This window comes from Phalaenopsis equestris, unplaced genomic scaffold, assembly GCF_001263595.1.
Source record: "Phalaenopsis equestris unplaced genomic scaffold, ASM126359v1 Scaffold000002, whole genome shotgun sequence".
Taxonomy (NCBI): domain Eukaryota; kingdom Viridiplantae; phylum Streptophyta; class Magnoliopsida; order Asparagales; family Orchidaceae; genus Phalaenopsis; species Phalaenopsis equestris.
This window is the reverse complement of record NW_018164444.1, coordinates 17,449,133-17,475,357: the sequence shown is the minus strand read 5'-3', so window position 1 is coordinate 17,475,357 and position 26,225 is coordinate 17,449,133. Positions and strand designations below refer to the sequence as shown.

Below are 26,225 nucleotides of genomic sequence, written 5' to 3'. Positions count from 1 at the left end.
TTTTTTTACAATTTTACCATCAAAATATAGTATATTACATAAAAAATATTGTTATTTTAACTATAAAGGAAAATCAAATATATATTTCCTTTCATAAGAAGGGGGCAAGTATAAAAAGTTGAAATGTAGGTGCTACATTTGTAAATACATGATAATTGAGTGGCATGCATGCTAAATATTCCTCTAATTAAATAATTTAGCTGAAAATTTTTAAAAATTATTTGATATAATAGATATTAAATTTATTTAGATTAAAATAATATATCTGGCAATTTATTTTAGACTAGAAGAATTAAATTTATATTATAGTAATTTTTTATTTATTTTAATTATATCAATCTTATATGTACTAAATAAATCATAATTAATTTAATTAATTATTTTGAATTGTAATTACCTAGTAAATTAAAATGAGTGCATAATAAGTTATATTTCGATCAATTAAATAAATAAAAAGAAAACATTCATCAACATGAGACAATAATTTTTAATTAATTAATATTAATTATTAAGATTAAATCAATTATTTAACACGTGCATATCTCATTTGTTTGATAGAACTTCAACAATTTTTATTACTAAAACTTGTTATTAATTCTAATTTTATAGCCTAAATTATACTTATTTGATATTAAAGACCTAATTATCACTTGGTAAATATAATGTATGCTAGCTACTTAGTAAAATTGAACAATAAATAATATTAATTTATTTAATTAATTTCTTTTAATTTAATTAGCTTTAACTTCTAAGTTAAATTTCAATTTTAGATTAATATATCTTTTCCTGGTTACTTTAAATTAGCATATTTTAAGAAAATATCACCCAATTCTCGTTTATTTTCCAATTAAAAACTTAGAATCCAAAATTTACATCTTAGCCGACGCCAAAAAAATGTGTATTTCGCTTTTAAACATAATTAATAAAGATATTTTTTTACAACATTAAAAAATTAAGTATATATATATAATTAAAAGAATGGTCAGAGTCTATTATACGAGCCCCCAACCACCTTCATGTATCTAACTATTCAATAACCACCCTTCCTACGGGCAAACTGGCTAGAGATAGATTCAAACCCTTTACCTGAGGAGACTTACGACTTTCAACAAGACTGCTCTACCTATATATGTCTTAGGTAAGAAAATTATATCTCATAAGTGAGAAATTTCAAAACTTTTGTATTAAATCTTTCATTACAAAGAAAAACTTGAATCAATGTAAAATCAATTCTATCTTCAAATTGCAGTCGAATACATCATGAAAAGCTTTAATTTGACCGAGCAAGAACATCTTATAAATCCCAAGACATCTTCTATTCGGATATTCAAGTAATAACTTTTTCATTCAGCAAACTTAATTATTAAAACATTTGAATAATTTCTTTTCACCATGTGAGCTTTGAGTCTGCATTCAATTTTATCTATTCATCGCTTTGTGTGATTTTCATCGAGCCTTGATAGAGAAGTTCATAGTTAGAACCTCACTTCCAAAAGCAGTACAAAAGTAAGGCATCTCAAAAACCTTGTAATTGACGTTGGCGTGGCCACAACCGGAACGTTGTTCAGATGTGCGGTCAGCTGCACGTAATCATTTTCTCGAGTTTAGGCGCTTTTGAATTTTAAGTGCAAGAGGATTGCTATGATTAGTACCACAAGCATTAGGAAGAGATGAGTATCATAAATCACAACTTTTTTATTTAACTTTCGCTTTATTACTAAAAATTATGGGCCCATACAATATTGATCGCATAACATATTCAAACACTTCCGTTTGGGGCGGCGATGCGACGGCGGTGCGGCACCGGACCACAGTTTTATCTATTTGGTAAACAGAATTTTTACAACTTTTTCAAAAAGCTGCAGTTGAAAACTGCATTTTCGCATCGGTCTTGAGTAGGTGTGATGGCAGCATTCTAGTTGCAAGCCGGTTTTTTCAAAAAAAAAAAAATAATAATAATAATAGCCACCGCAGCTTTTATAATATTATTTTATTTTTCAGCAACTTCACAACTGTTTTTTAATAAGCAACAGCTGCCCCAAAAACACCTGAGTTTTCCTAATACATTTAATAAATAGTGTGCTCTACTTGAAGGAACGTCACATTATCCATGAGTCGTAGGAGATAATATGGAAGAAAATAAAAAACAGAACACAGAGTCAATATGATTCCATCTGCATGAAAATTCTTCAGAGCTCAAATTGCATCTAAGAAATGATGACAAGTTTCCACCTGGAACGAAAAAGAAGAAGATTTTTGAAAAATATACAGATGCAATAAAAAAAAAAATGGATAATTACATTAAGAGCACTCGAAACATTGATATTTACAAATCAACTCAGATGATTTTTTAAACTATCGAACCGATGCATTTTCCCGTGCGACGATCTAATCATTGAGAATTGGGTTTTATCATGAATTTTGATATTTGAGTGAGGATTTGAAAAATGGATGAAACAGTAGTGAGTGGTTTAAATGCTAAAAAATGAAGGTAAGCCTCCGGAATAGCAGAGAAAAGACATTTAAACAGAACAAATAGAGCGTGCAGAACAGAAACAAACCTTGGTAGTGAATCTACAGATCAGGCATGCCAATCCCAGCCTTAGCATCATAAGTTTTCTCAAGCACAACATCAATGGGTGTGTCTTTTGGGCCAGCTGCAAAATTAAAAATGATTAAATAAGTTTAGGTGTTAGCTATGTAAATACATATGAATCGAGTGGTATGTACGTAAATCTTCCTTTAAATTAACCTTTTACAAAGACATGATGCACTTAAAATAGTTATGCAGATATCAAGGTTTAAACGAAGGCAAAAACATGTTAATAAAGCACAAATATGGCTGTAACAGTTTAACTTATTTGATGCTAACAAACAGAAAATAAAAGTTCATGTAAAAAACAATTCAAACTTTCTTTCATAAGCGAAAATTACAAAACCAACTAATTACAATTATCCCTACGCCCAGCCAGTTTGGGGCCTAACAAGAGTGCAAACCAGAGTTATTGGAAGAATTAGTTTTGGAAGGATTAATTGGCCAAAAATTATTGAGACTGGACTAAATTGCAAAATTGCAACTTGAAATCCAAAACATGAGGAGAGAGTGATTCAAGTGAAGAAAATCATGAAAAAGACAAAAATTACTCCAATTTATCCTCATTCTTAATGGATGGGCACCCTAGGAGAGATCCTGTTCTATGACAAACTGGAATGGTTTTTATGATTTTAGCAAAGGAAATCTTCACTCTTAATTCATGCCCACTATATTTTGACTAACTATTAATTTTAATTGACACAAGAGATTACAAATTTTACAGAAATGATATGTTGGGTGTTTTAATGTAAAAACAAGCGACAAATTAGATAAAATGATATAAAAAATATGAAGATCAATGAAAACACAATAAAAATGAAATTGCTATGATGGAAACTAAACTAGTCATAAATGTGAATAATGATAATTATCTTACTTCCAATATAAGTGCTCAGCGGCAGTTGGAATTCTCTCTCAAAATGGCAAGCCACACACTCGAGAAATCCTTCTCTTGGGTTGGAAAGAACACATAGGAAAAGCTCACAAAGTGGCCAACATCTCAATCTTTTCATCCAGAAAAACATTCATAACGTCACAGCACAAAAAAAAAAACGATTACATATGGATAAAGTACAGCAAAGGTAGCTAACAGGTTGAGAGAGGAGGATTGGGGTTTTAAATAAGCTGAGAGGTGGTTTGGTCGGCAATAACAAGAGTGCGCTGTCTTCCTTTCACAGAAGTTTTGGAAATCCAGGCATTTAATCGCAACAAAATAAATGCGGGATAAAATTATAATGTGATTAAAATTCATTCTCTGATTCGATTTCAAAACATTTGGAATTCACTTGCATTCCAAATTCATAGCTTTGTGTAAAATATTGGCCACGGCTGACGACGCCAGTTGCCTCCAGCACCTACAGGCCAGCTGCCGACACCTCTCCCCTGCTGCCCGCCACTACTCGCTACCAACTACCACAGTGGCTGACTGACATATTTTATTTTGAATATGTTTTTCTTCAAACCAAGCCAGTAAATAAAAAGTTAAACATTTATTTTACACTAAACCAAATAGACACGAAGTACACCTAATAAAATACAATACATTCCTTTCTCCAGCAAACCAAACATCCTCTAAACAAGTTTGGGGAGCAAGAAGGTAATTTCTAAGGGAGAGGTAGTGAACGCAACGCATATCCAAGACGAGAGAAAATTAAGGGTGACCTCATCATAGCAAATGTGTTGGCCGAGGCGCGCTGCCGGCTCCCATCCGCTTCCTTCCCGAATGAGGTGGCAGTCAACAGTTTGGCAAAAAAAAAAAATGCGGAGATTTTGTCCATGGAGTTTGATAGGCTAATTAGGCAAATTTAAGCGTGTAAACTATGTGATACTAAAAAAAAACTATAGTGGGAAGAGGGGACTATGGAATTAGGCAGATTTTGGGAATTTTCCGACTAAATAGCAACTTTATAAACACATTTTTGGAATTTTTTTTTATAACCAAGGTGATTAAAAAATTTTTTAGTAAACAAAAATTTTATTTTTAACCAAAATATAAACTAGCTTTTCCAAAGTTAATTGATTTTTAATTTAATAATAGAAATAGTTTTATAAGCTTAATAATATCCAACGATTTTATCGGTTTAATAATTCCTTGACTTTCAGAAATATTTAACTCAACAAAAAAATTTATAAAGGATTTTAAGCTATTGAGCATCAACTGCTTGAGCTTGACATCATATGTAAAATGTTAAACATATGTCAGAAACATACTTAGTTATGACTTTCTACTAATTTTTATTAAAATGAGAGCTTGCAAGTTTAATAACGATGAGATCACAAATATGAAAAAAGAATGGAGGAAACACAATTAAAATGAAATTTACTACGATGAGCAAATTTTGATCATGGGAGTGAGATCTTAATTAGAAGTCCATCTCTAAGGGTCATGAGCTCACATACGTAAAAAGTTTTTCACTGGTTATTAAAACACACTGTGGCTAAAATCTCAATCTTGCAATCATCAAAAAGTTACATAGCATCAAAGTATATGAAGACAATGAGACAACCATGGCATGGGAATAGTAGATGGAGTAGGCTTTGAAGAGGTTAAGTAATTTTTCGGATTGATGAAAATGAAACGCAAAATAAAATGTTGAAGTACTATGATTACAATGTATTGGAAATATTTTCGAGTTGTTTGGTTCACAGAAAATAAATGTAGGATTTTATATTTTTTTAATTTGGTTTGAAGTAGATTGAAAATAATGTATTTTAAAATATATTATTTTGCACAGAGATAGCAGGAGGGGGGCAACTGCGAACAACAGCGAATGGTGGAGGCGAGCGACGACGGGCTGTCAAGCTGGTCCGCCGTCTTGCCTATAACATTTTACATGAATGGTGCAATACAAATTCAGTCTAGTCAGCCAGAATCCTAAATGCAGCAAAAATGAACCATGTTGTAAACTTCAAATGCATTCATACTTTACATTGTATTCGTATCTTCTAATTAAGCACATAATTTTGTCAAATTCATGTAAAATGAATTACAATAAACCACAAATTCACTCAACCAAATAACCCCTAAGCAAATTTGCAAAGCATCAATGCTATATCCGGGGGTAGTGGGTACTGAATGCAACACATTTTCAACATGTATTAATAACTCATAAGAGCGATAAAAGATAGGGGTGGCCTAATTATCATGGTTATGGTGAGGGGGAGTCCAAGTGATGACATGGCCAAAGGTAACGAGGAAATCCTCCAATGAGATGGCAATCAATAGTTTGATCAAACAAGATTAAAATGATAGGGATTTTGACAACTGAAAGATCTAGGCTAACTCAAGTTCGCACAATACCATTACAGTTCAACTTGATTAAAAATGAACGTGTGGTGAAAATTGACCCAACACAAGGTTAAAATAAAAGAAATACACCCAACTACATAAAAATAGAAGTACAAAAATCTAAAATCACAGAGTACTAAATTAGTTCTAAAATGAACGTTACATCATATCCAAGGGATTATTCCCTTGATTTAAGGCATTGATAAACAAAAATGTTTCAAATTTTTGTGAAGACATTCTTGAAAATTCTTTATAGATTTCTTTAATATGTATTTATCTTTAAATGGAAATTAAAAAATAGTTGTTTACGTCCAAGCTTTCTCTGCACTCAGACCTCCCTTATTAATTGAGCAATCATTTAGGGTCCTTAGTTGCTGATCCGAGTTGTTTCCTTCTTAATAATGAAGCTCATTCTTCATTTTCCCGCTGGCCAAACTTCACCCCAATTTAAGGCAATATCTAGTATTCAGTTTGCCTCGATTATGTAGTACTTTCACACCTCACACACGAAAGAGTGCTTTACCCCTAAACGTCTATTCAATTGTTTTGCTTCAAAGCATTTAAGAGAGAATCAACTAGTTATAGGTTTGATTTCATGTCTATAGATTACCCATTATCCTATTTCAAAAGTATGACATTGGATTCATTTTGCTTTTTCTCATCAGCTAGCATCAAAGCCATTGTACTTGAGGAAAAAAAAACAAATCTCTTTCAATCAGACAAAAAATTCAAGCTTGCAATCGTAAAAAAATTGGAGATTCAACTATAGAGAATAAAGACACCATACAAGAGTGTAAAAAAGCTGAGCTTCAACGAGCTAGGTGTTTATTTATTTTCAGCTCATTTGAATTATTTATTCAAAATTGACTCGTGTTCAAAATTATTTTTGAATGCCTTAATGTTGTATGATTTACTTTAATGTAATTGAGCTTGTTTTAGTCGTGCCTAGCTCGAATTGATTAAAAACTCTAAATCAATTTTTTTTATAAAAATTTACAGAGAATGAAGCGAATCAAGAAAAGAATATAGAGGGGCTCTTCATGTAAAATAAAAAGATAGAACATACAAGACAAATCCGGCTACGCCGGTGGAAAAAAAAGAAATTTACTTACATAACAAACAAGTCTCATGTATTTACATATCAAACACCTAAAGTTTGATGTTTACATTTATAACATTATGGTGTTATAAAACTGTGTGAAAATGTGTATTCCACTTAAAAATTTAGGAATAGGGATGTTTTTTAGGTGATGTTAAAGATTTGAGTACTCTGCATGTAAAAATCAAAGTTTAGGTGTCGAATGTCTAATATATATAAGAATTTTGTGACATTTATGTAAATGCCACCAAAAAAAATCCTCGAACAGGCATAACAACCATAAATATCCCAGTATAACGTAAAATTTCTTTCTTAGATAAATGTGCTTAAGAACTTTGACACATACGTTCCGTGGGTCGCGGCTTTCTCCTCAATTTCAATATCTCCGGACGGGGGATTATAGAGCCCGAAGCTTCTTGTCCTCTAGAAACTCTTACCTTGGTTCCATCTTCCATAAAACGAAATCCAATTTTACAAGGCCTCCTAATTGAGAAATCAAAGGAGATTAAACCTACAAGAAAATTGATTCTAAAAACAAAAAAAAAAAAGAGATTGCAAAATCATTATATATTGAGATTGCAAAATCATTATATATTATATTTGGACTTTTGTTCAAAAATACAGCATACCCAGTCACTGGATCAATAACTTGAACATTTGAGACATGAAGTGGAGCTTCAACTGAGAATATTCCTCCTTCATGTCCTTGTCCTTGTTTGACGTGCTTCTTTACCTGCAAAAGGTTTCTTCTTATGCATAGTTATATACCTAAGGAAAGAAGCAATTGAACCGAAGAAACTAACAATAGAAAATTGCACTGAATAAATGATAGCAGTCTAAGAAACTGAACAATCAAATAAGAAGATTTACACACATACCACTCAATTTCTATGTATTTACATATCTAAGACATAAATTTCAATTTTTACATACATACCATCTTACATCTGCATGGAAAGGTGTATTTCATGTTTTAAAACTAAAAAGGAAGATTTACATACATGACACTCAATTCTTATCTATTTACATATCTAACACATAAACTTCAATTTTTACAAACATGCCACATTCCCTATGGATGAAACGGTGTATTTCGCTTTTTAAAAGTAAAAATAGTGATATTTTTGATGTGATATGAAAGATTTGGATGGTATAAATGCAAAAAAAGTAAAGTCTAGGTGTTAGATATGTAAATGCATAAGAATTAGGTCGTATGTATGTAAATGCCCCAAAGTTAAAATGGTGGTAAATACATAGGAATTGGGTGGTATGCATGCAAATGCCCCATGAATATATAGAGTGAATGAAAACAGCAGAATCATTCCACCACCTCCGCCCCAACACCTTCCCTCCACCTTATTTCCCTAAAAAGGGGCAATTACATAAAGACCACCCGAAACTTGCTATTTACAAATCAACCGCCCTCGTTCATCCATTTTTCAAATTCTCACTCAAATATCAAAATTCATGGTAAATCCCCAACCCATATTTTTCATTTTTAACAAATTCTCAATAGTTTGATCGTAGCACGCGTAAAACATATCGGTTCGGCAGTTCAAAAAAATCAGCCAGGTGGTTAATTTGTAAATATCAATGTTTCGGATGGCCTGAAACTACAAGAACATGAGAGGAATGGCGACGGGCAGTAAAACCAAATGCATGAAAAACTAGTAACAGAACGGAAGGCTTGAAGAAATCTAAGTTTGAAGTCGAACCAGATTTTTTCCTTCCACAATAACACGGTTCTGGGAGCGAATAACACGCTTGATGTTGCCCGTTTCGCCCTTGTCCTTGCCTCTTATGATCATCACCTACAAATCAACGAAGATCGACAAAATGAACGAAATTAACGAGAGAAATAAAAAAAAAAAAAACCCATCGAATATAATCTGTGACGACTGAAAATTGAGTCCGCGATGGAAAAGGGTCCCTAAACCTAGATCGAGAGCAATGGGTTGTAGCATACGTTATCTCCTCTCAAGATCTTCCATTTTTTTATCAGCTTTTCTGCTGCCTTCCATCCCATTGCCTCTCTGTCTCCTTCTTCTCTAAATCCTCCGAGTAGGTCTGCTCAATTGCCCTAACAGCAGAACTGGAGCTCACTTAATTCCCCTGTTCAATTTTATTGATATGAAAATCTTTCGTGCTATAAATGTAAAATGTAAAACTTAGTTGTAAGATAGGTAAATATATAGGAGCTCAGTGATACCCCAATTGGATTTTATTTTAATTATATCAATCTTAATGTACTAATCAAATCATAATTAATTAATTTGAATTGTAATTACCTAGTAAATTACAATTGAGTAAATAACAACTTATATTTCGATCACTTAAATAAAATATAAAAAAACATTAATTAACATGAGAATATATTTTAATTAATTAATATTAATTATTAAGATTAAATTATTTACTTAACACGTGCATATTTCATTTGTTTGATAGAATTTCAATAATTTGTATTAATATAACTTGTTATTAATTCTAATTTTATAGGACATTAATGACTTAACTCACTCAAATTGAACCATAAATAATATTAATTGATTTAATTAACGCCTTTTAATTTAATTAGCAACATCTATTAAGATTAACATAAATTTCGGATTAATATATCATTTTTAGTTAACTTTAAGTTAGCATATTTTAAGAAAATACCACCCAATTATTTTCCAATCCAAAACATAGAATCTAATATTTACATTTATAATATTTTGGTATGATAAGCCCATGCATACAAATGTACATTTCACCTTTAAAACATAATTAATAATGATACTTTTTGCTATGTTAGGAATTTTAGTGTTATATATCAATTAATAAATTTAAGAAAAGTGAATAACATATAATTAACAACAAAAGATTGTTCACCATTATCATTAAAGAATTGAATGATAATCACAAAAATTTCAATTTATTTTGTATTGATTGATAATACTGCATAATAGATTCATTGGGAATCAAGTCATATATTCCTTTATCAACGTATGGTATAAGACAATCATTGAGCTAGTCGTCACTCATTCATCTGCATAATCGATATTTGTAATCTTCATTATAGAAAAAATTCTTTCAGTTGTAGTAGCACCAATTGGTAAAGCTAATACCAATATAATAGACCTCTAAACGAGATAATACACACAATCCTTCTTAGTTTTAACAAGCTGTTTTGCGAGATCAACAATGCCTCTAAAAAACAAGGAATCATCAGCAGAGTGCATGTTGATAATCTAAACGGATATCAGCTAATCGAGAGTTATAAGCTCAAATTTGAAAAAATCATTGGGATATAACTTTGCAAGGCAAATTCATTCTCCCTTATCAAAAGTTGAGAATGAATCACTTACATCTAGTACATACTTTAGAGAAATGATTATTCAAGTCATGAAATTGCATATCAATCACACTATTGAATAACTCGGCACAATAATGATGTAACTTTGTAATTTATTCATCTCTTTGTATTGATTTTCATTGAGCCTTAAAAGAAAAGTTCATATTTGGAACTTCAATTTCAAAAGCATTACAAAAGTAAGGAATTTCTTTTACAATTTCAAAAGCATTACAAGAGTAAAGCATCTCAAAAACCTTATAATTTAAGGTGGTGTGACCGCATCCGGACTGTCGCCCGAATGTGTTGCACGTAATAAATTTCTAAAGTATAGGAATTTTTGAATTTTAAGTGCAAGACGATTGTTATGATTAGTACCATAAGCATTAGGACGAGATCCAAGAATGTCATAAATCACACCTATTTATTTCTTAAGGGTTATTAATTAAAAATCGTGGGCCCATACAACAGGGATAGCATAAAAGATTCAAAGACTTCCGTTTGAGGTGGCGGTGCGACACCGCACTGCACCACAGTTTTGTCTGTTTGGGTAAGCTACGTTTTGAAAACTTTTTCAAAAAACTGACGTTGAAACTAGTGCTTTCCCATTGGTCCTGGCTGGTGCGGTGACAGCTTTCTAGGTGAGACCCGACTTTTTCAAAAATAAAAAAAAAAGTATAATTCACACCGCAGCTTTTAGAAAATTAAATTATTTTTTAGCAAAAAGACCCTAAGATTTCCTAATACAAGTAATGTCAATATGATTCCATCCGCATGAAAATTCTTCAGAGCTCAAATTGCAACTGAGAAATGAAAACAAGTTTCCACCTGGAGCAAAAGAGAAGAATTTTGAAAAATATATAGATAATAAAATAAGAAGTGGTTAAAATGCTAAAATTGCATCAAAGAGATAAAAACAAGTTTATACCTGGAACGAAAGAGAAGATTTTTGAAAAATATATAGACACAATATAAAAAAAAAGGATAATTACATGCAGAGCACTTGAAACATTGATATTTACAAATCAACCTCTCAGTTGATTTTTAAACAGAACAAAAAGAACAAACCTTAGTAGTGAATCTACAGATCAGGCATGCCAATCCCAGCCTTAGCATCATAAGTTTTCTCAAGCACAACATCAATGGGTGTGTCTTTTGGGCCAGCTGCAAAATTAAAAATGATACCAGCTGCAAATTAAAAATGATTAAATAAGTTTAGATGGTAGATATGTAAACACACATGAATTGAATGGTATGTTTGTAAATCTTCCTTTAAATTAACCTTTTACACAGAAATGGTTCATCTATGAAGCACATAAAACAGTTATGCAGACATCAAAGTTTCAAAAAAAGGGAACAACATGTTAATAAAGCACAAATATAGGTAAGAAAATCCATCAACATGGCTGTAACAGTTTAACTTGGTTGATGCCAATAAACAGAAAATAAAAGTTCATTTAAAAAACAATTGAAACTTTCTTTCATAAGAGAAAATTACAAAACCAAATAATTATAATTATCCCTACGCCCAACCAGTTTGGGGCCTAACAAGGAGGTGGCCTCAATATCAAGGTTATGGTGAGGGGGAGGCCAAGTGATGACATGGCCAAAGGTAACCAAGAAATCCTCTAATGAGATGGCCATCACTAGTTTGGATTTTGACCACTGAAAGATCTAGGCTAACTCAAGTTCGCACAAAACCATTACAAATCAACTTGATTAAACATGGACTCGTGGTGAAAATTGACAATACACCCAAGTCCATTAAAAAATAAGTACAAAAATCTAAAATCACAGAGTACCAAATTAGCTCTAAAATGAACCTTACATCATATCCAAGGGATTAATCCCATGATTTAAGGCATTGATAAACAAAAAAGTTTCAACTTTTTTTGAAGGCTTTCTTGAAAATTCCCTATAGATTTCTTCAATATGTATTTATCTTTAAATAAAAATAAAAAAATAGTTGCTTACCTCCTAGCTTTCTCTGCACTCATACCTCCTTTATTAATGAGCGATCGTTTAGCGTCCTTGGTGATCCGAGTTGTTTCCTTCTTAATAATGAAGCCCACTCCTCGTTATCCCACTGGCCGACCTTCACCCCAACTTAAGGCCATATCTAGTATTCAGTTTGCCTCGATTTTGTAGCACCTTCACACCTCAGACATGAAACAGTGCTTTACACCAAAAGGTCTATTCAAATGCCGTGCCTCAAAGCAATTAAGGGAGAATAAACTAGTTATAGGTTTGCGTTCATGTATATATCTTACCCCTAATCCTATTTCAAGGGTATGATATTGGATTCATTTTTTCTTTTTCTCATCTGCTAGTATCAAAGCTATTGTACTTGAAAAAAAAACAAATCTCTTTCAATCAGACAAAAATTCAGGATTGCAATTGTAAAAAAATTGGAGATTCAAATATAGAGCATAAAGACCATTCAAGTGTGTAAAAAAGCCGAGCTTCAACGAGCTAAGTGTTTATTTATTTTCAACTCGTTTGAATTTATTTGTTCAAAATTGACTCATGTTCAAAATTATTTTTGAATGCCTTACTATTGTTCGGTTTGCATTAATGTAATTAAGCTCGATTGAGCTGTGCTCAGCTTGAATTGATTAAAAACTCTAAATCTATTTTTTTATAAAAGAAACATTCATAACTCAAAAGCTAGGGGATGTAATTAAGTTAAAAAAAATTTTAAATCTTATTAAATCTTTTTAATATATTCAAAATACCCCCACATGGCTCACAACTTGCAAGTTCCCACATGGAACACATAGACGCTCAATCACTCAAGGCACTAAACTAGGTGATAGCCTTGTTCTTTATCATATATAAGCAATGCAAATCTAAATTTCCAAGTGAGGTTGAACTAAATGAATTGTTTTTTTTGCGTCTCAACAACCCGCATAAATGCAGAATCATTGTATATTAAAAATAAAAAATAATGCAAAAAACATTAAAATCAATAGTATATTATATGTATCTTGTTTATTATTTATTAATTCCCTGCTTAATTTTGAGCCTAAAATGAGCCTAAAATGAGCCAAATATGATCCAGCAAAAATTTGTTCTTATTTGGCTCGCTTAAATAACAAACAAATCAAATACAAGTTCTATAGCAAGCCAAACACAAGTTATTAGCAAACAACATGCTTTTTCGGTAGTCCTAACTAGACCGCCATGTTGCTACTGCAAAAGGAAAGGACACAAACTAAAAGTTGGTGAAATTTATATCCAAAGAAAAGAAAACCTAAAGGGACTTTCATATCCTGTTTGTGGGAAATCTAAGCTTGAAGAAATCAAAGTTCAATGTCAAACCAGATTTTTCCCTTCAGCAATAATATGGTTCTGGGAGTGGGAGCGAATAACACCTTGATGTTGCCCGTTTCGCCCTTCTCTTTGCCTCTCATGATCATCACATACAAATCAATGAAGATCGAAAAATGAATGAAATTAATTAGAAAAATTTTAAAAAAAAAACAATCGAATATAATCTGAGACGATTCAAAATTGAGTTCGCAATGGAGAAAAAAAGACCCTAAACCTAGATCGAGAGCAATGGGTTGAAAAGTATACGTTATCTCCTGGCAAGATCTTCCATGTTTTCATCAGATTTCTACTGCCTTCCATCCCGTTGCCTGTCTCCTTCTTCTCTAAATCCTCCGAGTAGGTCTGATAAATTGCCTTAAGAGCAGAACTTGACCTCACTTAATTCTACAAAAACATGTAAATCTCAAAAAAAAAAAAAAATGATGATGATGATAACAAAAAATTCGGATGGTATAAATGTGAAAGGTAAAATTTAGGAATTAGATAAGTAAATACATAAGAATTGGCTGGTATGTTATACATCAAAAGAAAGGCTGCATTGATCATGAGATCTACCGATACAGAATAAAATAATACAACAAAGGAGGGTCCACCAATAGAAGACCGTGAGGTGTAATTCTCCGACCAAGTGAAGTTTGAACAGAAGTCTAAGATCCGTTTGGAACAGTTGCAACTTCTTGAAAAATTGTTTATAAAACTATGATGGTGAAAATAACATCATAAAAAATTATGATGTGAATTATAAATATTTATTGTTTTCTAAGAGATCAGAAAACTTCCTTACAGTCACAAATGTTAAACAGATAGTACTCCACCATAGAAATTTAAAGAAAGTAACAATAAAACAATTCCTCAAATATAGTTGTGATGGTGGTGAAGTGACGCAAACAAAGTGTTGTTCCAAACAAACCCCAAATATTTTGAGATTTGTAGAAAAAAGGCATAGGACTAAGATAGCCTGGCGAGGATCAAATTTTTCTCCATGGAGAAAAAGTAGGAAAGACGTCTGGTGGAACGGAAGCAGCAGTTCACCAAGCAATTATGAAAGGCTTTCTAATAATCGGATTCAGATTATTAAAGAGAGTCTGCGCTTTTACAGCAGAATATGCAAAGATGGCTGCCAAATTCTGAGATAATATCCACCAGTCCACCATAACCAGCAACTGCTTTGACCTGAGGATCCACAAAGAACAATTTTTTAATTAGTTTCATGACCACATGAGCTTATTTAATCTGATTTACCATATGTCAATTATTCATTCATTAATATCAAAGGGCGCATTTACATACATACCAACAATTCATATGTATTTACCTATCTAACAACATCTAAACTTTGATGTTTTACATTTATACCGCCCAAATCTTTTTCATATCACATAAAAAAATATCACCATTTTAACTTCTAAAAGTGAAATATATCGTTTGATGCATAGGTAAGGTGACATAAATGTAAAAATTATAGTTTAGGAGTTAGATATTTAAATACACAATAAATGTGGGTTATGCATGTAAATTTTCCATTTATAAACAGCCTCAGATAACACTCATTTTCAATATTCTTTAAAAACCAATTCGGGTCTTCTGTAAATGTTTATAATATATATATATTATTGATAAGAAGATAATTCCGCCATAAATTTCATGGACACCTTGAAATGCTTAACAATTAAATTTAATAACACAAGGCACATCTAAGAAGAGAACAAGAACTGCAACTATGGAATGCAAAACATAAAAGGGGCATTTACATACATACCACACAATTCTTATGTATTTACATATCTAACACCTAAACATTCATATTCACATTCATACCACTTAAATCTTTAACATCACATAAAAAATATCACAATCACTGTTAACACCAAAGTATCATAGTGCAAATATCAAACCTTAGGTGTTACCTATGTAAATCCGTAAGAATTGTGTGGCATGTATGTAAATTTCCCAATATAAAATGGCGAAGAATGCATAAAAATTAATGAAACATACTCCTGAAGGATGCACAGAAATAGAAAACGCTGAAAAAGGAGCGCAATGGACTTGAGAAAGAATTTTCCCGTTAATATTGAAACATCTTAGCACAGGTTCAGAACCAACTGCCAGAATCTGGAGAGAGCGGAAAAAGGAGAACGAGTATTATAAAAAAGAAAAGTAAATCACACACACTAGTTTGCTTAAAGAGTGCAACAACATAAACACCTGCACTGAAAAAAGTTAAATAAATATAATTAAAATAAATGACTTTCAGTGGTATGTATGTAGATCTTCCAACAAAATACACTAGCTCATTGAAACGTGTGTATGTTCATCAAAACAAATCACTACAGGTGATTATTTTAACATTTTTATGGTGAAAAGTACATCACATACTGCAGAAATTGAGTGGTATGTATGTAAATCTTCCAAAAACAAAAGTGAGGCAAACCACCATATGTTTAGAGTAAATAAAAGAAAATAAATGTACCGGCCTAAACTCTCACATCGTGATATTGCTTACAACGGCCAAATAGCCTCATGCTTTTGTCCCATTGGTGCAACTTCTCAGGCTAATATCCTATAAGAGCTCGCTTAACTTCAAATTTTTTAATGAAATCCCAGCGATTAAACTAAAAGAAGTCTCAATGTTTACGAGTTCAACACCATGCTACTTAAAAGGGTTTCACAATAATATGCAAATAAAAAAAGCCAAAAATCTGATGCATAAAATTAGACATTTAATTTTTTTGCATATAGTAATAATAACAAGCTAATGCTTAAATAAATTAATTAAATCCATTTTTTAGAGAAATTTACATACATACCACACAATCATTACTTATTTACATATCTAACACCCAAAGTTTGATATTTACACCAATAACACCTTGGTGTCATAAACCCATGCATTAAAATGTGTATTTCACTTTTAAAAAGATAGCAAGTGTGGTATTTTTAATATGATGCTAAAAATTTGAGTGGTATACAAGAAAATATTAATGTTTAGGTGTTAGATATATAAATACATAAGAATTGTGTTGTATGTATGTAAATACCCCTTTTTTTTAATGAAGATTATTCACTTTTAGAAATTTTAATTCTACAAAAAATGGGGCAATTACATACATACCACACAAATCTTAAGTAGTTACATATCTAACAACTAAACTTTTATTTTTACATTTATAACACCCAAATCCTTCATATCAAATAAAAAAATACCACAACTCTAGCAGCCAAACTTGATTTTTTGGAAAAAATTCAGACTTTTTGCCCTTTCATCAGAAAATCGAGTTTGATTAAGGTAGGAGGTCTCAAGGCTTTTATGAGAAGTAAACTTTAATTAAAATGTTATTTACGTAGATACAAAGGATTTGGGTGGTAATTACGTAAATGCCCCCTTTTTCAATGCAATGGGTTTTTCCCCGTGGTCCCGGTGGGCCAATGCACATTTTTTATGGTGTCTAAATAGAATTGACGTATCAGCTACCATTCAAGAGAAAGCAGCTGGATTGACTTCTCAAAAAACTTTAAATTAAATAAATGGCAAAACATAAAAATCACTTGTGATTTATGGTGATATTCTTTTTTTCATGAATTCAGATTATTAAGTAGTACTCTCATGGATGGTAAATGCTTCCTTTTGGACGATACTGGTAGATTTCATTTACACGTTAATAGATTCAGATGCAAAATCAAATAAAATTAAAATCAACTAGGGAGAACATTTAAGATTAATTTGATATCCATTTGTTTCTTTAATAAGCTGTCGTTTCAACTAGACGTATACAAAATTCCCCAAAGAATTATAAAAAAAAAGAAAGCACGACCGTCGTGAGAAATTTACTTGATTATCATGAAACAATAGATCTTGGATTGGGGAATGGCTATCGAAGCTGAAAATACACTCATATGAGATTAGGTTCCAAGCTGATAAACCTCTACCAGTTCCACAGACCTGAGAAGAACTGAATGCTTATTAACATACTATATTCAACACTTAGCAGAGAAGAAAACACTGGAAAGTTTAGTTCTAAGTTTAAGTCAATAATCACATTAAACATAGAACTTAAAGAAATTGTTTGTAAAAACTACACAAACCCATGCATACTAATAAACCAATTGCTCAAGCATAATACATAGAAAAGAATCTTTAGGTACAAAAGACAATAATTAAGATATGTTGAAAACATTAAACTAGATAAGAATTCAGATCATTCTTAAGCAAATATATAATAAAAGCTTAAAAGTTATACTGAAAACTCGATAAACAAAGTTCATTGGTTCTTCATTGAAGGATACATTAGTTTGTTTAACAACCTCCCATATAATCTAACCATATGCTTTTCTTTTACAAAGTAAAAAAAATGAGCTTTCCACAAGCATTCTTCAATTAAAAAACAGTAAACTATGTGGAGGAAACTCTGTTTACGACAATTCTAATACCAAGCATAATATGGAAAGAAAAGAGTTGGCTCACAGCATTCAATTGTGTAGCACAAAAGTTCATTTCCATCATTTTCACGCAATTCAAACATGAATAATTCTGATAATGCGCTCACTCTCACAAGCCAATTAAATCCAATAAAATGACCGATGTGGAAAAAAGATAGGCTCGTTAGTGATTTCATCAACTAGAACATCTCCTCTGCCCACTCCTTATCTAGGAGACCAAGAGAGGTGTCAAAACAGTTAAGATGGCACGCTCAGCTTGAAATTAAGAACCAAAGTCCCCAAAAGCGGCGGGTGTGAGCAAGGAAACTTGACGAGGACAAGGCACACTGAACAAGGAAACTTGATGCGGAAAAGGAACCCCAAGCGAAATAGAGTAAGGAACAAGAACCGGCCCTAACTGTTCAAAATTTGGGTCGGCTCCGAGCTTGCACTACCACGTTGACCGACTGGCTCCCTGGTCTTCTAATTGCCACCTTAGATTAGAATTAGGCCAGTGTACGCTTGTTCTCTTTAGCATAAACATTTGTTCTAGATTTGTTGGTGACATTTGGCTTGATTTAATGTTATTAGAGACTTGGTATCTATTTTCTCCTCTTGTGAGATTGCTATAATTTTCCACTTATAGATTTATCTTGATCGAGTACATGTGGTAGACCCTTCTCATGTCTCGTGTAACTCCATACTGGGGTGTCAAAAATTGACCACACGCCAACCCGACTCGAGCTCCACTAGAAAAATTTGGGTTATGGTTGACCCGAATATTTTTTGAGTCGGGTTCGGGTCAGAGAATTCAACCCGTTTATTATGGTTGAACCCGAAAACCAAAACATGACCCAAATAAATACAAAATTTCGACTCGGGTCGGGGTTAGCGAGACAAATCGAGTTCAGGTCTTAATTTTTGGCCTGTTTATTGTTTGGGTCAGGTTTGAGTTGACCTCATTCGAGTCAGATCATTTTTGGGTCGGACCTGAACCCAATCCGGTGACCTGAATTGACACCCCTGCATCCTACAACACCAACTTCTTTTTCCTTTGACGTCATCCAACAACAGTTGTCAGGCCCTCCAACCTCAAAATCCTATTATTTAATGTTATTCTAATGTTCATATCTTTATTACAAATATTATAATCCATATATTAATTCCTATACATTATCTAAGAAAACCTTCGATCCGTAACATTTAATATTAAAGTCATAAAAAATCTAGTTCTTGGAAAATTTACTACTCCCAATTTTAATATCAAAACCCACATAACATAACTCTTCTATCTATAAAAAACCACACCCACCACCTCCAACCCAAACACTAAAACGAAAGGAATCAAATGACAAAAAGATAAAAGATCCCCAAATGAGTTTTCAAGAGCTAACCATGAAGGATGTGTAACAAGAAATCCTACAATAACAGTGTAGATTGGCCAATTATGAAAAAAATGCAACAAAGAGAAAGTCACCTATAACCATAACGATAATCCCCTATAGACAAGGAAGTAAATCCCTTTCATCAAGAAGCTTAAAGTGATGAAGGGTCAATGGCTCGTCAAGTTGGTGTTGGGTATAGAAGTAGATAGAATGATTTTGGGCTGAAAATTAAATTACCAGATTTTGACTATCGTATGGATCCAAATCATTTTATTGAATGGCTCCAAATCAAGGAATGGATTTTTAAATACAAAGATATTCACCAAAAAAAAGTCAAGTTGGCAATTACAAAACTCAAGAGGGGCGTTCCTTTTGTGGTGGAAGAATTTGAAGCACCTATGTTAATGTGAAGGAAAAAAACATAATCACTGTGTGATTTAAGAAGAAAATGAAAAAAAAACGCAAGTACCTTCTAACATACTACATATAAAATGTCTTATTGATGCTCCACAATCCACAACAAAAGGAGTAGTCAATCAAATAATATACTTGCAAAATTTGAATAATTAATGTTGAAATATGAATTGGTGACTAGATAAAAACACAACGGCACAGTACATTGGAGGTTTAAAACCATCTATTAGTCATGTGGTGCAATTATAAACATATTGATTCTTATTGGATATACAAACTCAAGCTATGAAAGTAAACAAATAACACAACACCCTTCAAATAAGGCTCGGGCATAAAATCAGGCAACAAGGGCACCCCTTCTAGATGGTCAAATCCTGCCTCGCAAGAGAGAAATTAGCCAAGGAGAAAAGAATGATCAGAACAACATCTTCAATTTTTTTTTTGTCCAAAAAATATTTCGTGTTATGGTTATGGACACATTGTGTCCAATTGTCCAATCAAAAGAGCAATTTTACCAAAGAGCAATTGAAGAGGCAGGCAATGACGATTTAAAAGAGGTCGTGAATGAGGATGAGCATCAACTTCTACCAATGATGGAAAGATGCTTGTGTTTTGGCAAGTTATCCAAACCAAGCCAAAGTAGGACCAATACTAGCTTTGACACAATGCATTGTGTGTCAAACTATCAACGAGATGGCGTGTAATAGCTGTTAAAATATTATATCTGCCCAAAATGTAGATAAAATGAGCCCCACCATCCATAAACAACCATAGTTGTATTCTCTAACTTCATTGAATAAAGTGATTTAAATCATTGTTGATAAGAGGCATCAAATAAATTTTTTATTAAATACAAGCTTCAAAAACAGAAGTGGTGTCATGGCCCAACTAGGGGCTTAGAATTAACCAAGGCTGGAACGGACAGTCGGACGGTGTGAATTAAATTTTCAATCTTAATCTATATAATCTAACAGATGAAAAAGCCACTATAAATTAAATTAAAGAGATACAATTAAAAATTACATTGTTAATGGCTGACCGTGTCTTCTATAAACATTTTCTCGTCTATCACTTATATTTAAATAATTTAATTAAACCTAAAAAGTTAGCTAAAACAACCGTGATTTAAAAGAACTAGTGAATACTTATACTACTGAACTAAAATAATATAAGGGAAACGAACAATATCCATACTGATTAAGTTTTTTTATAAATTAATATAAAAATTTAACAAGTTATTCAAAAAGTTTTATATCAATATCATTTTACATCTATACAAGCATTAAATGAGACGCCATCAAAAAATTGTACCACTTAAGGTACATAAATATCAATATTCATGTTCATTTACATGCATGAGTACATTAGTGTTTATTTTGTTTACATTCTAAATATCATCCAATATATTTCTTTTATAACATGCATGTATGGTACATAAACATAACTATGCAACTCATTCACATGCAATTTTAGATGACCAAATTGAATAATAGACCATTATAATCATATTCTAGTTGCATTAACAATATATCTTGACTAATGTAAGTGATTTAGAAGAAATATAACATTATTATAATAATTTAGAAGTAAAAATACTCAAATCAATATTGATTGTTTTGCCTTGATGTCAACTCTGCTAAAATTGAACGGTAAATCAAACACGTATTCATATTTACTATGTTATAACAAATTAAATAATTTATCTCATTTTTATTTTAACTAATCAATAATATACATAAATATAATAATAATAATATTATTATTATTATTACTAAATTACTTTAATAAAAGAGGCTATCCCTTACCTTGGTTGATCTCCTTTCTCTTCTTTTTCGTTCGTAGGCTAGGGCAAGACCGAAGCTCTTCCTTCGTCTTCCTCTTCGACTCGGCTCGTCTCAACAGAACTTCTCCTTTGTTCGAACTCCAACCACACACACTTCCTCTCCTTTTCTTGGCTCATTCTTCTTACTCTGTTCTTCACATAAACGCTTGCGCCCTTCTTTGTGCGATCCTTTGCATCGCAAGATTAGGGCACTGACGTCTTCCCTCTCCCTCTGTGCTCGACTCGTCTTGCCTGCTTGAAGCGTACGAGAAATAGTTTCCTCTTTGTCTTCCTCGACTGCGGCTTGACAATTATGTCGTCTCGGCTCCTTCTCCCACGTCGTTCTCAAGTAAGTGGGTATGCAACTTATATAGGCAAAATTACTTCAACTTCTCGATCTCGTTTCCTCTCCCCTCTTTCAATTCATCTCCCTCCTTTAACTGTCGACTCCTCGCTTCGTCTCCTTTTTGTTCATTTACCCGACGTCTCCTTTCCTCTTCCTTGATTCACCGTTTTTCATTCTTTTGTGTAACAGAACAGTTATAAGTGGTGTGACGTCGTGCCTATAAAAAATTCATATTTTGTTAAGCAGACATTGATAATAGGACCAGAAACACAATTTCATGACTTATAAAAACATCTAGTTATTCACCAAGGATGAGAAGAACATTGTACTTCCACCTTGAAAGAAGCCCATATGAAAAGTGATTAGCCAAACAATGGAGCCATGGATCCCATACTACCTTCTTACAAGGCCTGGTGGTAGGACCGACAGGAATAAAATTCATGATGCCATAAGGGAGTGAGACTAAGGAATTGATATTTAAGGCAGTGCAACCCTTATTGGTCGAGTTGGAGGATTTTTTTATCGACATTCTATCGCCCACACTATCTCCACTAAGTTTTTAACATACCATATATCTCATCCCAAGGACAATATTTTGCAACCAACCAGCCTACCAAATGTGATCAATTAAGTATGAGACGTTGCATAAGCAAGTTGAGAATTTGATAAGCAGAGAATTAGTTCATGAAAGTGTTGATTTATGGAGCATGTACGTTGATAGTAGAGCGGTGAATAATATCCTCATCAAAAATTGGTTCCTCACTCCACAACTAGATGATATGTTAGATCAGTTGCATGGACCAACTATCTTCCCCAAGATTGCTTCACACAGTTGCTATCATCATATTCGATTGAGACCCAATGATGAGTGAAAGACAATTTTAAAGACTCAAGATTAATAATCTAAGTAGACAGTTGATTGTTTTAACTTGTCGAATGCCTCGAGTGCCTTTATTAAGTTGACAAATAACATTCTTCAAACATTTCTTGGAAATTTGTGATTGTATGCTTTAATGATATTTTGATATATGGTCGTTCTATGGAGGATCATTTTCATTATTTGAATATCTAAGACAGATTTATGTAGTTATTCGGACGAAGCAGTTGTATGGACATCCGAAGAAGTCACTTTTTGACGCCTTAGATGTGCTTTCTAGGATATATTATTTCAACAGCGTACATTGAGATAGACCAAGCTAAGATAGATACTAATGTGAACTAGCATAACCCACGATCTTTCAAGCAAGTGCACCAGTTTCATGTGTTGACTTTTAATTCTATAAATGGTTCATAAAAGTTTTTAGGTACATGATAACCCTACTAATAGAACTTCACAAAGAGAGAAATTTTCATAGTCAAGGTAAAAAACGGGTTGCTCATGCTTGATTCAAGCTCTTCCAAATTTTAGCCAATTATTTGAGGTAGGGTGTGATGCCCCAATATGAAAATAAGAGTTGTGCTGAGCCAAAGTAGACACCTCATCACCTTTTATAGTGAGAAGGGAATGATTCAAGGCAAAAATATTTCATTTCCAATAAAATACTCTACATGATAGTAAGAGCCCTCATTCAATGAAGTTAGTATATATTGATCAGTGAGTTAACTCTCTACATCGATCAAGAAACCCAGAGATTTTTTAACCAGAATAAGTTGAATGGTACACATGCTCTCTGAGTTGTTATTTTCAACCTTTCATTTTGTGCTCGAGCACAAAGCGGAGAGCCAAAATAAAATAATTGATGTTGAGGGTTATCTCCATCTATTGATCACTACCAAGTAGTTGAAGGTAGTTTATTTTGAAGTGCTCAAGGATTTGCATGTCACAGATAAAGACTTCTAGAAGATTTGAACTCAACGTCACGACTCGCGAGAGGCCTGACGATCAGTTTCACAAGTTCAATGGTTATCTATTCTTTTAGAATGAATTTCACATTCCTAAGAGTTTACTCAGAGATGTTAGTTTATAAGAGTGTCACAATGATTGAAGATAAAACACTTTGAGAAGCACAAGTATTTTTTGTATGGAAAGAGTATTTCTTTTGGCCTAAACTAACACGGGACATTGACAAGCTTATCAGACAAAGCAAAGTATGTCGTTTACCTAAGAACTGATGGTAAAATATCAATATCTATACTGCCCTGCTTATCCTCAAGCTACATTAGGTGAATGTAAGCATAGAACTCATTGTGGATCTGACCCAAACACAATAAAAAATGGATGATAATGATAGAATGCTTGCCAAACTAGCATACGTTTGTACCATGCCACAAAACAATGAATGCTTCACAAATTGTTGATTTCTACTTCAAAAAGATAATTCAACTTAAGAGTGCACCTAGGACCATCACTTTAGCTAGAAATGTAAAATTTTTTAGTCATTTCTGGAGAACCTTATGAGGTAAGTTGAGTACTAAACTTCAATTCAGCTTAACAACCTTCTTAGATGGACAGATAGAGATCGTGAGTCGCAGCTTGGAAAACCTTCTCAGGCGATTTTGGACTAGAACATCAAGTAATGAAATTTAATTCTTTCTTAAAATGAGTTTGCGTATAATTGATCCACTAGCTAGTTTATAGGTCAACCATTTTGAGATAATCCATAGGTGAAAATCTATAACATCTTTGGAATTAATTGCCACTACTTTCAACTATTGAGGCTAGTGTTGATGCAAAGATAAAAATCAAAGTGATTTAAACTTTTACATGAGTAGGTGAAAAAAAAATCGCCAAGCAAAATGTCGAGTATCAGAAGCAGGTCAATAAGTCCAAGAAGGTTGTGGTTTTCAAGGAATGTGATTTGGTGTGGATTAAATTGAATGAGCGATTTCCTGTAGGTCCATACCAAGAGTTGATGCTCCATTCAAAGTTGTCAAAAGAATAAATGATAATATCTACAAGACTGATCTATTATTGATTACAATATTTCTACCACCTTCAATATTATTGATTTATTATTGTCTTTAGCGAATCTAGATACTTTCAATGATGAAGTTGAAGCTCCTCCTACCTGACGAGTATGGTGCGAACATGGGCCCATCCATCCTCCAGAAGTGCCCCTTGATCAGTCCAAGATCTAAAAACGACTCAAGGTCCGCCGCCATCCACTGGACCAGCCGCTCCCTCTAATTACTATCTTAGATTAAAATTAGGGTTATGTTTGTTCTTAGTATAAATATTTGTTTTCAACTTATTTTTGATAATTTTTGACTTAATGTTATTATTAAATATTTGTTCTTTGTTTTCTCCCCTTATGAGATTGTCGTAACCTTTCTCTTTTAAAAAGTGTGACTGCATTCTGATCAAGTGCAAGTAATGGACCCGTCTCTTTTCTCGTGTAACAACTTCACTACAACACTAAATATTTCTTGTTCCCACTCTATCACCGTCCAACAACAGCAATAGACCCTCCAACTCTCAAAATCCCATTACTTCAGGTTATTCTACCATTATTACCTTCCATAGAAACAAACTAATCCTTGTGTTGATTCCTAGACACCCTCTAGCAACCTAGAATAGTTTTTGAGCTGCTAACCATTAAAATTCAGTATGAGTCACACTATTACTCTGCAAGTATGAATGAACTTAATACTTAAAGAAGTGAGGAAGGTTCACGAGGAAATAAAAGCAAAATCGTATTTTAAAACTTGAATAAATGAACCAACTAGCATGATGCTTTTGGGGATATACAATTTTTTTTAAACTAATGAACCAATATTGAGATTATGAGAAAACCTCATTTACCACCAAGCAATATATAATCTAAAAACTCAAAAGCATACATGGGAGAAATCTTGCTTGCTAAGTTTTAAATACAGCGAAGTTACATTAATTTAACAAGTCAAGGGTGTCGGCACAAAAAAAAGGTGGTTGTTTGGGGGTCGTCCGTAAAAAACTGTCAGCAGCCGGAATTGAAATCTCATCGCCCGCTTCGAAAGAACGTTTCAATTTACGTGTGTGTGTATATATATATATATATATACAATTTGAGCTTCTCGATTCAAGGAATGGAGATGGACGAAACAAGAGAATGTGTATCCGAGAAGAAGACAGTGGTGGTAGTGGGCGGCGGAGTCGCCGGAGCTCTCCTCGCCAAACTAAGAAAACATATGACAGCTGTTTGGGTCTGCGAAACCATTTTATTTGCCGACAAGTTCCCCTATTTAATACAAATAATTAAATAGAGTTTATTTTAA

The 26,225-nt window shown here is 32.8% G+C and overlaps 2 protein-coding genes across 9 annotated transcripts in view; both read right to left on the bottom strand.

The window, feature by feature from the left end:
* Positions 1–2,155: 2,155 nt before the first annotated feature.
* LOC110029693 (50S ribosomal protein L24) lies at positions 2,156–13,709 on the bottom strand. 4 transcript variants are annotated; one of them, XM_020732109.1, is made up of 7 exons: positions 13,637–13,709; positions 11,384–11,479; positions 8,697–8,792; positions 7,611–7,714; positions 7,328–7,464; positions 2,562–2,657; positions 2,156–2,232 (listed from the first exon to the last, which is right to left on the bottom strand). In XM_020732109.1, exons 2-6 carry the CDS (start codon positions 11,453–11,455, stop codon positions 2,575–2,577), a joined length of 492 nt encoding a protein of 163 aa, XP_020587768.1. In that variant the 5' UTR covers positions 11,456–11,479; positions 13,637–13,709; the 3' UTR covers positions 2,156–2,232; positions 2,562–2,574. The 4 variants fall into 4 exon arrangements, with proteins under 4 accessions (XP_020587768.1, XP_020587785.1, XP_020587777.1 ...); XM_020732126.1 differs by lacking the exon at positions 13,637–13,709 and adding an exon at positions 8,948–9,093 and having other exon boundaries at positions 11,384–11,435; XM_020732118.1 differs by lacking the exons at positions 11,384–11,479; positions 13,637–13,709 and adding an exon at positions 8,948–9,144.
* Positions 13,710–13,953: 244 nt separating this feature from the next.
* The window catches only part of LOC110029666 (THO complex subunit 6), a 58,238-nt gene continuing 45,966 nt past the window's right edge, over positions 13,954–26,225 (bottom strand). For 2 of the 5 annotated variants that reach the window (XM_020732066.1, XM_020732097.1), the window contains 3 exons: positions 17,478–17,588; positions 15,644–15,760; positions 14,085–14,821 (listed from right to left, as the gene is read on the bottom strand). In XM_020732066.1, the coding sequence (XP_020587725.1) occupies positions 14,723–14,821; positions 15,644–15,760; positions 17,478–17,588 (327 nt within the window). In that variant the 3' untranslated portion in view covers positions 14,085–14,722. Of the gene's footprint in view, positions 14,033–14,084; positions 14,822–15,643; positions 15,761–17,477; positions 17,589–26,225 lie in introns of those variants that run through there. The other 3 variants (XM_020732076.1, XM_020732084.1, XM_020732090.1) reach the window with 3 other exon arrangements.

Excerpts from the sequence above, each read along its gene's own strand:
- LOC110029693 (XM_020732109.1), bottom strand. The coding sequence starts at position 11,455 with ATGTTGTGCTTGAGAAAACTTATGATGCTAAGGCTGGGATTGGCATGC. Across the intron at positions 8,793-11,383 it reads TCTGTAGATTCACTACTAAG|GTGATGATCATAAGAGGCAA; the intron begins GTTTGTTCTTTT and ends GTTGATTTGTAG. Across the intron at positions 7,465-7,610 it reads GTTATTGATCCAGTGACTGG|GAGGCCTTGTAAAATTGGAT; the intron begins GTATGCTGTATT and ends TTTCTCAATTAG.